The 14,867-nt window shown below is 37.5% G+C and overlaps 1 protein-coding gene across 2 annotated transcripts in view; it reads right to left on the bottom strand.

Annotated features, from left to right (window-relative positions):
• Positions 1-14,867, bottom strand: part of TTC12 (tetratricopeptide repeat domain 12) — a 56,942-nt gene that overhangs the window by 5,756 nt on the left and 36,319 nt on the right. For both annotated transcript variants that reach the window (XM_051986989.1, XM_051986990.1), the window contains exons 14-19: positions 12,872-12,967; positions 11,834-11,891; positions 10,177-10,311; positions 9,609-9,707; positions 5,815-5,883; positions 3,557-3,658 (exon numbers count right to left, since the gene is read on the bottom strand). In XM_051986989.1, coding sequence (XP_051842949.1) covers positions 3,557-3,658; positions 5,815-5,883; positions 9,609-9,707; positions 10,177-10,311; positions 11,834-11,891; positions 12,872-12,967 — 559 coding nt within the window. The remainder of the gene's footprint in view (positions 1-3,556; positions 3,659-5,814; positions 5,884-9,608; positions 9,708-10,176; positions 10,312-11,833; positions 11,892-12,871; positions 12,968-14,867) is intronic.

Here is a 14,867-nt window from a genome sequence, read left to right as displayed (position 1 = left end):
AAAAAATGACAAAGGCTTCCCCTGTAACATCTCCACTTGAGAGTGGCTGCTGTCTTCCTGAGGCTGTCAAGTTGACAGCTCCGCAGGGAGAACACCATGAACTTAAATCATTCCAAGAGGTGAAAACTGTCAAATCATCATCTCCCAAATTGCAAAGCACAGCTTTTAAAAAAGAGTGTGTGTGTGTGTGTGTGTGTGTGATGGGGAGAAGAAAAGGAAGAGGGAGAGAGGGAGGGAAGAAAAAAGCAGAAGGAGAAAGGAGAGAAGAGAAAGAGGGAGAGAAGAAAGAAGGAAGAGAGAGAGAGAGAGAGAGAGAGAGAGAGAGAGAAGAGAGAGAGAGAGAGAGGAAGAAAGAGACAGAGAAGAGAGAGAGAGAGGAAGAGAGAGAGGGAGGAAAAGAGAGAGAGAGAGAGTAGAAGGATACAAAATAGAAAGATAAAGGAGGAAGGAGAGAAAAGCGGGAATAGCTATATTAGATATATTGAAAGGAGACAGACGAGAAGTAATAGAAAGAAACTAGAGAGAGGTATGAGGTCTTAGAGTTGTCAGAATAAACATTAATTAAGTACCTCCTAGGGCAACTGGTGGTGAAGTGGATAGTGCTCTAGGCCTGGGGTTAGGAAGACTCATTTTCCGTAATTCAAATCTAGCTTCAGATATTTACTAGCTGTGTGACCCTGTAAGAAGTCACTTAATTCTGTTTCCCTCAGTTTCCTCATCTGTAAAAATGAGCTGGAGAAATAAATGTCAAAGCACTTTAGTATCTTTGCAAAGAAAACCCCTAATGGGATCATGAAGAGTCAAATATAACTGAAAAACAATAACAAATACCTACCTTTGTGCCAGGAATAATGCTGAGCACTTTATAAATATTATCTCATTTGATCATTTGAGAGGTGCTCCGCCTTAATCTTCTCCTTCCTATAGCCAAGAGTGGCTGCTCTTTAATCTAATCCACATCATCCAGGGAGGTTTAACTTATAATTAAGTAAGTATGCTAGCATGATCAAATAGAATAGAAAGGGCTCCAGTACAGCATACTAAGACATTATGCTAAGCTTTCAATGCTAGTCAATTTATTATACCAACTTTTCTTCTCTCTCTCTCTCTCTCTCTCTCTCTCTCTCTCTCTCTCTCTCTCTCTCTCTCTCTCTCTCTCTCTCTCTCTCTCTCTCTCTCTCTCTCTCCTCCCTAGATTTAAAGTCTCAAGCTTAAGAGTTCACCATTGCCTTTGCCATAAGGAATCCTTTTGCAGAGCAAATAATCATTCAAAATACAATACAAGCTGCAATAGTCAATGACTATGGTAATCTAATGTTTGATAAACCTAAAAACTCCAGCCTGTGGGATAAGAGCTTATAATTTGGCAGAAATTGTTGGGAAAATTGGAAAATAGTATGGCAGAAATTAGGCACTGACTAACACCTACATCCTATACCAAGATAAGATTGAAATGGGATCAAGATTTAGACACAGAATAATACTATAAGCAAATTAAAAGGACAAAAGATAGTCTACCTCTCAGATCTGTGGAGAAGGAATAAATTTATGGCCAAAAAAGATGTAGAAAACATTATGAGATACAAAATGGATATTTTTGATTATATTAAATCAAAAAACAAACAAAATCAATTCAGTCAAGATTAGAGAGGAAGCAGAAATCAGGAGGAAAATTTTTACATCCAAGGGTTTTGATAAAAATCTCATTTTAAAATATATAGAGAATTAATTCACAAAAGAATACAAGCCATTCTCTAATTGATAAATGGACAAGGGCTATGAACAGACAATTTTGAGATGATTAAAGCAATTTCTAGTCATATGGAAAAAAATGCTCTAAATCACTATTGATCAGAGAAATGCAAATTAAGACAACTCTGAGGTACCACCTCATACTACCTCACACCTTTCAAATTGGCTAAGATGACAGGAAAAGGTAATAATAAATGTTGAAGGGGATGTGAGAAAAGTGGGATACTAACATTATTAGTAGGATTGTGAACTGATCCAACCATTCTGAAGAACAATTTGGAACTACGTCCAAAGAGCTACCAAACTGTGCATACCCTTTGATCCAGCAGTGTTTCTATGGAGTCTGTATCTCAAAGAGATCATAACAAAGAGAAAAGGACTCACATGTGCAAAAATGTTTGTAACAGCCCTTTTTTGAAGTGGGAAGGAACTGGAAATTTAGTGGATGCCCATCAAATGGAGAATGGCTAAATAATGAATGCAATGGAACATTATTGTTCTATAAGAAATGACCAGCAGAATGATTTCAGAAAGGTCTGGAGAGACTTACATCAACTAATGCTAAGTGAAATGAGCAGAACCAAAAGAACATTGTACACAGCAACAGCAAGTTTATGTGATGTCAACTGGGGTGGACTTGGCTCTTTTCAACAATGAGGTGATTCAGGCCAATTCCAATAGACTTTAATGGAGAGAATCATCTGCACCCAGAGAGAGGACTGTGAGGACTGAGTATGGATACTAATAGCATTTTTGCCTTTTTGTTGTTGTTTGCTTGCTTATTTTTTCCTTTTTGATGTGATTTTTCTTATGCAGAATGAAAAAAGTAAAAATATGGTTAAAACAATTGCACATGCTTATCCTATATTGCTGTCTAGGGAAGGGGGAAGGAAAAGAGGGAGGAAGAAAAACATGGAACACAAGATTTTGCAAGGGTGAATCCTGAAAACTATCTTTGTTTGTATTTTGAAAAATAAAAAAAAAAACTATTGTAAAAATAGTAAGGTGCTGGATATTGCAATTTAATACTCTTCAAATGAGAAGCAAGAGATGATATAAGGAAAAGTTATCAGCAGGACAGCACTGTGGTTATGAAGTGTCAGGAAGGACCTGAGAGCACATATAGTATATTCCCCTCATTTTAATAATGAGAAAACTGATTGCCCAGAGTCACACATGGATAAGTGGCAGGGCTGTTATATGCACCTAGGAGTTTCTAACTTTACTGTGCTGTCACTCATAACTTCTAGATTAGGCTTGAGTGAAAGTGGGTGCCACGAGGGTCCACGTGCATGGCAGAGAGATGGGATAGATGCAGGAAGATGAGTTCAAATCCTGCCTCTGACACTAAAGGCAAATCACTTAATTTTCCAGAGTTTCTGGCAACTCTATGGGATTTATCTACTAAATTACAGGGGAGTTGCATTGGTGGAGAGAATTCTCGTATTCAGAATCTTTACTGATGAATCAGAGAACATTCATGTAGAGATGGAATTTCCAAGTCCATTCATTCATTCATTCAATAAGCTTTTACTGAATACCTGTTTTCATAAGATATTACACAGGACTAGGCAATAAGGGATAAACATAGATGTAGTATAAGATACCCTCAAAAAATTTGGAATCTAAATGTAGTGAAACAATAATGGCAAACCTTCTGAACAAAGTCTACTGAAAATAAAACGCTGCTACTTGTGCTAATGATAATAATCATTTTAGATCCTGAAAATAACATTTACAATCATAATTGCAAATTTTAACAATTAGACTCCATGAACCATAGAACATTGCAAATTAGTATTACCTTTAGAAACTTAATCATGATCTTCATCACACCTGCCTTCACTGCCTCCTCAACGGCTTGCATAGAGGCAAAGAGGACCCGGCTTAGAACCCCAGCAGCTCTCTTAGGGAAAGAAAAAATAAAAGATGAGCAAGAGTTTTCTGAAAAAATAAAAAAAAACCAATGATGGCTTTTAAGAGTTAATGAAGCTCTGACTTCTCTCATTTGGCTAATAGTTTGGTAATGCAAAAGCAATCATTAGTGTTGGAATCAAAATATGCACCTATAAAAATCTAATAGCCATGTAATAGCTGAAGAATGCTGTTCTTTTTAATAAAGCTGTCAGGAGGCAATTCCAAGACCTCAAAGATGCTTCCCAACAGAGAGAAGCCCAGCATGGGCCAAGGCTGGTAGCTGCTCAGCAAAGCTTAGTTTAGTTTTGCACATAGCCAGGGAGTCCAATCATGGAGAGAGGAAGACAAATGGCAGATGATACTCTGAGGTTCCAGGACCTATTAGTCATTATGCAACAGAGTAAGCTGCTATCCATTCTAGAAGAGGAAGAGATCTCTGAGGAAGATCATTACATGAGCAAAAACAGGATAAAAAGTTATCAGTAAGGATGTAGTTGGGCAGCTAGTTGCTCTAAAAGAAGTTATAATCTCATATTCTTAATCAGAGTTAAGAGAAGGCAGTTCTGCATTAAAGGATGTAAACCAAGAGAGCTGTAGTGAGCAATTTTGGTGTCTGGGGCAGGAACCACAAGACAATCTCAATTAAATGTTGAAGACAATCTCAATTGACATGGGAGGAAAGATCATGGGACTTAGGAAGTTGGGATGTGGCTGCTGCTGTGGGGAAGACGCATGCCTTTTAATACCTTTCCTAATTTATCTAGATATTCCAGCTAACTAGCTGCTAAGCTCACTTGTTTCTCCCTCTTGAGAGAGCAAAAATGGTAGGATCTTTTAAATTTCAGTGTCCGGGGATAGAGCCCTGTTTGCCCCACCCTGTCTGTGCTAATTAATAAGCTTGGTAAAGTTTTTGTTCAACTCAGAATGTGCCCAAAGATGCTGGATTTTAGGCACTATATACATACATACATATATATATATATGATCACGTAGTGATTATTCAGTAACCCTCAGCAATAATGCTAGAGAGAGTTGGAAAGTCTGCCAGGACCATCCCAAAAGTGAATTATCAACTTGGGATGGCTCTAGATTTAGATGGTGAGTATTTGTTTGGTTCTCAGGTCCCTTGGGAAAATGACTCAGTTCTGGAGAGTTCCTTGAAGTGTTGAATTTATCCAAGGAGGAGTCTGGAGGAAGCTGTCCTTAACTGAAAACTGAGAAGTTTCAGGGAAACCCTGCAAATATCCAGCTTCCAAGAAAGGTTTTGGCCAAGCCACTTAATTCTCTCCCCATCTCTCCTCCAAGCCAAAAGTTCTTTATCTATCAAGCCATGAAGTTGGGTTAGATGGCTTCTGAGGTCCCCCTCAGCTCTAAATTTATGATCCTAATATCATATAAAGTCTCCTAAATGTATTTAGCCTGAGATAAGAAAATAATCCTTTGAAATGACAACTAACCAAGTGTTGACTATACCCAGGAGATGTCCTAGGGATTGGGATACTGGGTTACAAACAAATTTTTGTTTTGTTCGGTGGGCAATGACAATAAGTACTTGTGTGTGTGGTGGTTAACCTTTCTGGTGGGACTATATTAGATGCCCATCCTAGCTTTCTTTTCCAAATTTCCAAATCAGAATCGGGTGGAAAAGGAATATATCTCTAGGGGAACTGAAGCCATCCTACATAAATAGCTGCAGCTGCATCTGAACTAAAATGAGTCCAGATTTATAAGCTTATAGAAGATTCCAGATCGGAAGAGTTAATTAATTCACTAGGCTTGCCTTAATATTATAGAAAGTAGACATAACCTTTTTAAAAGAGCCAGGACTAGTAGCTACCTCCTGGGAAATACAAGGGCCTCTTTCAAATAGTCTGTTTTACTAATACAAATATTTTAATGCTAGAAAAATGCTGCTTTTCATAGCACAAATATAATGGCATCCTAGGTTGATGCAGTTTTTCAAAGCTTGAAACAGAAAGCTGCACGGATAAACATATGCTTAGGCTAGGGATCCATTTTTTAATTCTGTACCACATGGCCCAGGTATGTGGACATATTCACAAATCAGATATATTAATTTTTATAATCTGCCTTATTTCAAAACCATACTAAGGCCTTTCCTGGATTTCCTTAGGACAAGCTTACTGTCAGGATTCCTCCATCTTCACTGTTCAGTAGAGACACACACTTCCTGGTCACCTGCTCTGCTAAGACCTGGTAAACAAAAAGGATTCAACAGGTTTATGATGCCTTGGGTAAAAATAGAAATAGGATAGGATGCCTGTCAGATATGCAGGTAGAACAATACAGGGTATGTGTGAAGGAATCACTAATATTTTGGATAACTGAACCAGACTCAATAGGATCTCCATAGGTTAGGAGGAGAGAGCAAATCAAATAGGATAAAATTTTAATAAGGAAAAATACAAAATCTTTAATTTTGGTAGTGGGTAGTGGGAAGATGGCACAACAAGAAATCATTCAAAAAGAAGTAGTTGTTTTAGTTGAGTAGAAGATGAACATTAGTCAACAGTATTCTGTGAATCTGTGGGGAGCTCAGGGGCCCAGATCACAACTTATCTTCTTACTTTTTACTCTTTGTCTTCCCTTAAGTCCTCTACAGAAGATCCAACAAAAAATGTAGTGGCCATTTCTCTACCTATTTTGATGTTGTGTGTCAAACATTTGACACGCAACATTTGAGCTTGTCTATCAGCTAGTCCCTTCTTCACTACATGAGTCTTTGTCTTTAAATGTCTCTAATGACACTCTTTTAATTGCTTCTCCTGTTCAATTCATTGCTAATACAGTACAGCCTAGTCACACCATGAGTCTCTCCATTGCCCTTTAGAGGACCCTTCATCTTTGATTTTTTGGAGACCAGTATTCCATGACATGCAGGCAGCATTATTGGAAGAATATTCAAGTGGATCTGTGATTTCAGCAAAATCCTTGTTCCTTCTAGTAATGCAGATCACAGTCCACTTCTGCCAGCTCATCCTCTGTGACTCTTGCCCTTATTCTCCCATCAGTTCACATCCAACTTGCTGGGGGTCTTCTTAGATTTTCTTCTGGTATTGCAAGGAGACCATTAGACAATACTCCCTCTTAGTTGGGTAGTCACAACTGCATGGTGAGTGAGGAAGTCTTATGGCACACCAAATTATTGCCACACAAGAGAAATGTTCTCTTAAATACACTGCTGCTTCTAAGTCACCATTTACATGACTGTTTTGGTTTTCCTCTCCTGGCACTCTATGTATTCTAATTGGCTAATCAACTGCTGTTGTATGATCTAATTAAGTCATGTGATTCTGGCTGGCTGGGGGAAAGGGGCCTCTTAAGAATGAAATAAATGGTTTTCTTATTTTCAAAGGGATGGAATAGCCATGATTGGCTGAAGCAATTGCTTTACTAAAGTCATTTAGAGGTAGAAACTTAATTATGTGAAAAAGACTCAAAGCCCTCTGTAAAGTGATGTCACCAACAAAAAAGAACAAGAGAAAACATTCATGTAAATAGTGACTAATGATGTAAATATTCTGATAAAACTGTACTAAATTTTACTACATTATTCAATTAAAAAATCAATAGTATGCAGATTTTCAATTTTCATTGGAAATGTTAGTATTATGTATACTAAAAACCAAAACTTTAAAGTGCCATGCAATCATGAGATTGTGTAGAAATTTTCTGTTTAAAGCTATGACAGGTCCATACAATTGCAAAGGAAAAAATTGAATATAAAGATTTCAGGGAAGTGATGGCTTTATATGAAAAGAAATAAGGAGTATGAAATAAGGAGAACAAAGACAACAATGTAGCATATAGCATGACTACAACAATATGAATGGAAAGCACAAAAACAGGAATGAAATTGCTTATGATATATAAAAGCACTGTGCCAATGACAAAAAAGGAGTACAATCTCTCCAGAGGGAGGGAGCCATGGGCACAAAACATTACATAGATTGTCAGACTCAATTGATACGTTAAGTCTTGCTGAACATTTTTTTTTCTCTTTCTGTTTTATTTTGTGTTGTTGAGCAGAGGAAGAGGGAAGCATATATTTAGAAATAATGTTGATACAAAGGAAAAAGGTATTAACGTTAAAAAAAAAAAGATGAATCTTTGTTTCTGAAAGAAATCGGGGATCAATGAAGTTCTGCTATTCCCTTAAGATCACTGAATCCCCGTCTCCTCCTTTTGCCTTCTTGTGGGCCAGATTCATTATCTATTTTCACTGTCTGGGGTTGTGTGTGTGTGTGTGTGTGTGTTGTGTGTGTGTGTACTCCCAGGTGTGAGGCAACATGGCAGAGTGGTGACAGAAGTGACCATGAAATCAAGCTCTGAATTCAAGCTCTACTTTGGGCATAACTGGCTGTGACATTGGGCAAGTCATTTAACCTCTCCCTGCTTCAGGCAACTCTCCCAAATTGTAAAATTGCAGGGAAGGTGCCAACCTGCATTGTAGAGGGATTTTCCTCACCCAAGACTTCCTTACACCAATGATATTATAGATCCAGTTCCTATCCCTGTCTATTCACAGACACACTGAACAGGAGATGGAGATTGTCAATCTGACTACAGTTCATAATCTGGGCAATAAGGCATTCTTCACTCATTTGTTTTTTCTTGTGCGGAAGGTTAAGTCAAATACTCTTGCACAGATGGCTTCCAGAAGGCTCTGTTATGTTCCTGGACTTCATGCACCTAGCAAAATGTTACCTGCAAACAAGAACTTTTGGAGGACGTTAGTATTCAAAGGGATTTTCTCCTCAACTTGAGCATCTGTGCTGGCTCTTTATGTGTGAGGAAAAAACTTGTGTTGAATGCTCATCTCCCCATTTTGTTTTGCTTGAAATTAATGATCAGAGATGCACTGAATGAACTTCTCCCTATTATATTTTTCAAGGAACCTTGAATAATTCTGGTACAGAAATGGGAGACATTTTGTTGGATAAGTGGCTGCATCTTGCTCTGCCAAATCAAATGTTTTGTAATCAAGAAACTATAAGCAGAATGGGCTATTGTATTTTTTACATTTTTAGCTGTCAAGTATTAAGCATTGACTTTACTGCAGTCCTGGCGAAGTGCTGAGCACTGGTAAAAGCATGGTCTGTTGTACAATATGGCTTGAGAAAGCCAGGTGATACCTTAATCAAGAATATTCTTGATGTAGATTATTTTCATAAACATTTCACATAAGTGGCAAAAAAGGCAGCATATAAAATAATGGTTAGTAGTGTTTTCTCATTTGCATTTCTTTGGTATTAATAAAGTTTAAATTTCTTCCACACCCCTTCATCTCCAATCTTGGCTGTTTTTTAAAAATACTCTCTCTCCTTAATTCTGATAAGTGATTTTCTTTACTACTCAGTCTCTTTTTCCAAAAGCCTTTCCTAGCTCTCCTAATTTAGACTGTTTATGTCTTACATATACACTGTTGTTCCCATGTTGTCTCCCTAATTAGAATATGCGGTGCTTGAGGTCAGGAATGCCCTTCATTGTATCCCCACACCCAGCACAGTGCCCAGCACATAGAAAATGCTTAATAATTGCTTGCTGACTGACAGGCATCTCCAAGAGTCTCCATTTTTTCCTTTTTTTTTTTTAAATTTGTAAAATAAAGGAATCTTTTCTAGTTCTATGATCCCATGATTAATTTACTGGTAGACTGGATGACTTTTTACATCACTTCCAATTCAAATTTAATTTCTTAGTGCATGGGAATACAAATCAAAATATCATACTCAATGATGTGAGATAAGGAGAGCTAGAACAACTTTCAATCTCATTTCCAATTTCTATCGCCAATACTGGACCAATTAACAAACAGCTGCATAACATTCTTTTCCTATCTTAGGAAACAAAAATCACCTAATGGAATAATATGTCTCTCAGGGGCTGTACCTAGTTTGGATAGAAGAATACTATACCTCTGTTATAGACACAGATTCCAGAGACAAATTCATCATGAAACCTAGGGTTGCATATAAGGTTTCTCGAAACAGGATTACATTTTCCTCACACTTTACCTTTAAAAAAAATAAGATATGATCATTATGCATCTTGTCTTTGGAGTCAATTTATACTCTTTTTAAAGTTAACATTTCTTAAGTGACTGAAATTGAGCACTTTTCCCCTAAAGCTAACCAATGATTTTCTAAATCTGTCCAGCACCTTTCAAACTTAAGTTGCAAAATGAGATATTTATATTTAGAATGACTGACAAGTGAATGGATCATGAAGAAAAATGTATGGAAACTTTTTTTCTTAAAGAGATTCTAATACAATAGACCAAGGTTTGGTGACATGGCTTTAAAGTGGAGATGGGAAAGAAGTGACCTTCTAAAGTTACATCAGCCCTCCTCCAAATCCATAAAAGACAATAAGATGCTTACTCCAAAACTTTCAGAGCTAGAGTACCAGAAATTCCACAGAAGAAAGAGGTAAATGGCCCCCACAGAGTTAACAGATTAGCTCCAAATAATAAACTTAATTTACCATGAGTCTGAAGCATGCATCCCAGCATTCTTCACAGTCAGACATCTGTTTCCTGATGGCAGCATCAGTACTGAGGTTTCCCATGATGGCAATGCACTGGAGAAGAGTTGATGGATAGGCAATCTCGGGAATATTCTTTAAGAAAAAAGGAATGAAGGAAGGATATATATATATATATATATATATATATATATATATATATATATAGAGAGAGAGAGAGAGAGAGAGAGAGAGAGAGAGAGAGAGAGAGAGAGAGAGAGAGAGAGAGAGAGAGAGGTCTCAAAGACAAAGCTAATGATGCCATAGCAAATTATTATGGTCACTTTCCACCTAGGGACAAAGGCTCAGGATTTGCAATGGATCCTGATTCTGCCCAAGACCCCTCAGCAGAGCAGTAGCAGAAAGTTGTGTATTTGTTGGGGAAGAAAGACAAATTTCCAAATGCTTTTTTAGGAAGCAACTACTGTTACTCTATCCTCTACCTCATCAAACCAAATGTGGTACAACTGTCCCACTGATGGAATGGATTATTCACATGAATTCAACAAATACTAAGTGCTCTACTGTATACTATTTTAAATTCTGGGAGAAAATGCAAAGTTTACCAAAAAAGAGTTCCTGCCTTTATGAAAATTACCTATTAACATGTATATGTAGAAACATACATTACAGATAACACACAAAAAGATATACACATATCAGATTGCAAACCAAAGTGAGAAGTCAGAGGGGAAGGGCTGTTATGGAAAGAGGACATCATAGAAAGCTGACTTTCTGAAGGAGATAACATTGAAACTGGGATTTAGAAGACAGGTATGAATTCAACAAGTGAAGAGTGAGAGGAGAATATTCCAAGCATGGGGAGAGCATGAGCAACGATGAAGAAATAATGAAATGAGATATGAAATGTAGCAAGCAGGTTGAGTCCAGGTTATGAAGCGCATTGAATGAAGGGAAACTTTTCTCAAGGGGAAAGGAAAAAGTCACTGAAGAAGGAACAGATCTGAATCCAAACAATGAACTTAACTTTAGACATGTTGAATTTCAAGTATTGATGGGACATCTAGATGAAATGTAGTCCTGGAAAGGAGAAGTTAGGGCTAGAGACAGAGATCTGGAAGTTAGTGAGGTTGCCAAGTCCTCATGCAGAGAGCAAAGGAAAAATAAAATCTAGTTCAGAATCTCGGGGAATACATATTTAAAGGAGGAGGAAGAGATCCAGGTCTCACAAATCAGGTAGAGAAGAAGCAGAGAAGTGAGTAATCAGGAAAGTGTAGTTTGTATTAAAGGAGAAAAGAATTCTCTAGGAGGATGACGTGTTCAACAGCATCATAAAGGTGAAAGAGACTTGGTGTGCTGCACTGATAAGTATGAACAAGAGACTGATGGAAACTGGTATATTCTCTCCACCTGCTACGTGAGAGGTATTTTTAAACCAGCCTTTCCTGCCCTGAGCTAACAAACACATCCATATGCCTCTTCCACCTGCCCCAACTGAAGGTGTATTACTAAGGATTTGTATAAATTCCAGCTGTGCACAAATCATTAATCAGCCTGGGAGACAACAGGTCTCTGACAGTATAAATCATTTCTAAACAACTATTTCCCTGTTTCTGTGTATGTTTGCTACCAATAACAAAAATGAGACCTTGCTTACCAGGATACTTATGAGCGTGAGAAGAGCAGGTAGGTTGTTTTGTATCAAGGTTTTGAATCTGTTGGTGGGAAAAATCAGCTATCACTCTTATTTACATAATGTAAATTTCAAGATAAATCAGTGCTGTGGATAACAGAACAATCAATTATATCTTCTGACTCTATTGCACATATCCTGTATACATTGGGAAAGTTATCCCTGGTTTAAAATGTGGTTTTATATTTGTAAGTCTCAAGAACTATCTTTGATATTAAACCATAAATCTGTCCTAAATGTGAGTGTCAGAATCCTTATCCTATGCAACCTGCCTTATCCCATCTCTCACTGAGTCTATATGTTACGGGCAATGCAAATATAAGATGAAGTCCACATATGATATGTTTACTCATCACAAGCATTAGGGAAGCTCAGGATGCAAACACCCTCTTACTGTGACAGAGCAGCTATTGCACATTCCATACCCGTATCAACTAACCATCCTGTCTGCCATACTTCCTCCCAGGACAGGGGCTCAACTGCATTGCATAAAGTGGACATTTATAAACTACCCACCTTATGATTCTCTTTCAAAAAATATGAAAATGATGGCATGTTAGGAAAACTGAGACTTAAGATCTATATAGTTCCCCCATCTTCCTCGAATCCTATTCAGGTGAAGGATATTCAGGTAAATTATGATCATTGTTACTATACAGGTAGCAACAATCTCTATTAGTGTAGAGAACATGAATTTTTTTAGCCTACTGACCTCTCCTGAGTGACAGACATTACATAAAGAACACTCTAGTTACCCATACCTTTTTTAATTTTTAGGTCTGAGCCACTATGGTTTAAAGAAACAGGCCATTGCCATGGAGAGATGTGTCTTTATTGCAGGAAAGTCCTAGAAGGAGTCATCAACTCCATTGATACTATGGTTATGAAAGTTGAGAGTTTTCAACCCAGTCCAGTCCACTTGTTCTTATTCCTGGCTTAAAATCATACAGACGACCAGAAATTAAAGAGAAAGGAATAGCCATTTCCAAAAGTAAAAATTACCTTTCCTCTAGGGCTAAGTCAGTTAGTAGTTGCATTGCAGTTCGGCACTCCTTCTCTTCTGAAATATTGACAAATAAAACCAAGGCTTGCAGCAACCTGTAAAAATCCACAAACAGTATTGCCTCCTCAACAACCATACCCCCAGAAATATGAACTGTTTGAGAGCATGCAACCTCTCTTGCTTTCTTTCAACTTTCATGCAACCATTAAAGATATAGCTCATTTTGATCACAGATATAGTACATTAAAATCTAATTTCTAGACAGGTGAGCATCTTATATAGCTTAAGTCACAAGACATAGTCCCAATTTTATTACTTTCCAGAGAAGACGAGCTCACATCTTTCCCAAAGATATATTTCATGTGTCCTTACTGGTCTTCTTTAATTATCTAAGATATTGCTGGAATCCCTGATATAGAAGATAAAAACCAACAGATGTTACCAACACAGAAGATGTGATTGCAACAGGAAAAGGAAATAAAGTTAGGGCACAATGTTAGTGAACATATTCAAAGTGGCAACTTATACCAAGTTTGGCTCTGGAGAAGATAAGAGAAAACAGATCTTTCTTTTTTTCTTGGTGAGGTAGAAGATTATGGGTGTGGAATGTTGTTTCAGATGGTTTTGATGAATTTTTAAATTTTTTTATTACTTTGAAAGGTAGCTCTCTGTATAGGGAAGCATATTCAAAAATGGATATTAAATCAAATGAAAAAAAGAAAAAGCAAGTAAGTATGCAAGAAAGCAAAAAGTAATTCATTATATATTTTGTAATTATATCTTGGTATTTTCCCAGAAGATCTATATAACCAAGAAAATTCACATATGTAATGAAATTCCCTTTTTTAAATCAAATATTTGTTAAGTGCCTTCTATGTGTCAGACATAAAAGATGAAATAATCCTATATATAAAAACCCTACATTTTAGTGAGGGAACAAGTGTAACTAAAAATATAGAGCATAAATTAAATGAACCAACACTAATACATTTTTGTTGTTGAGTTGTTTCAGTTATGTTTCTATGAGATGTCATTTGGATTTTTATTTTTTTGGCAAAGATATTGGAGTTCTTTGCCATTCCCTTCTCCAGCCCATTTTACAGATGAGAAAATTGAAGCAAACATGGTGAAGTGACTTGCCCAGGATCATAAAGCTAGTAAGTGTTTGTGAACTCATGAGGATGAGTCTTCCTGATCCCAAACCCAGTGCTCTATTCACTTGTCACCTAGCTGCTTGTATAAGGTATTTTTTTTTAAAGATGACTTAGGAGGGAAGGCACTAACAGTTGGGGAATCAGGAGAATCAGGAGAAACCTACAGGAAGAGAAGTTCGCTGTGATGGGGAAACGGAAGGCACGCATCCCAGCGATGTGGCGAACCTTGTGCAGCAGAGATGGGAGATGGAGCATCATCGAGAGAAACAGAGGCCAGTTTGGCTGAACTGTTGTGTGTGGGAGGGGCAATAATGGCCAGTAAGGCTGGAAAGATAGGTTGGGGTAATGAAGGCTCTAAAATCTAAAGACAGGAGTTTGGAGGCTTTCTTAGCTCTGGAAGGAAAACCACTTAAGAGCTCTTCATAGGATTCATGGTACTCCTACCTCCAGAGTTCCAACTCTTTTCCAACCTAATGCCATTCCCAAATAGTTCTGTAAAAACACCATCCTATGAGTATATATTATGTTACAAATGCCTTTAGGTTATAGTGTGGCAAATTGAAAGCTGATGCAAATATTCAAGTAAACCCCGATTTTGACCCATCAGCCTAGGGCTCTGTACAATAGAGTTCCTGAGGTAAAATGATAAAAATACCACTCTAGTTTCTGTGGGCTCCTACTTCTCTCTCCCACCTCCCAAGTAAGGAAAAAAGTTTAAAGGATGAAGCATCCTCCATGAAGAAGTGTGATCCATAGTGCAGAGTCTCCCTTCATTACAGAGGTTCCATTCCATTTTTCTCTCACTCTCTTTAATTGCACAACATTAAAAAGTAGAGTGGGC

This window comes from Antechinus flavipes, chromosome 3 (assembly GCF_016432865.1).
Source record: "Antechinus flavipes isolate AdamAnt ecotype Samford, QLD, Australia chromosome 3, AdamAnt_v2, whole genome shotgun sequence".
Taxonomy (NCBI): domain Eukaryota; kingdom Metazoa; phylum Chordata; class Mammalia; order Dasyuromorphia; family Dasyuridae; genus Antechinus; species Antechinus flavipes.
The sequence above is the reverse complement of the archived record's forward strand: the minus strand, read 5'-3'. Positions and strand labels throughout refer to the sequence as shown.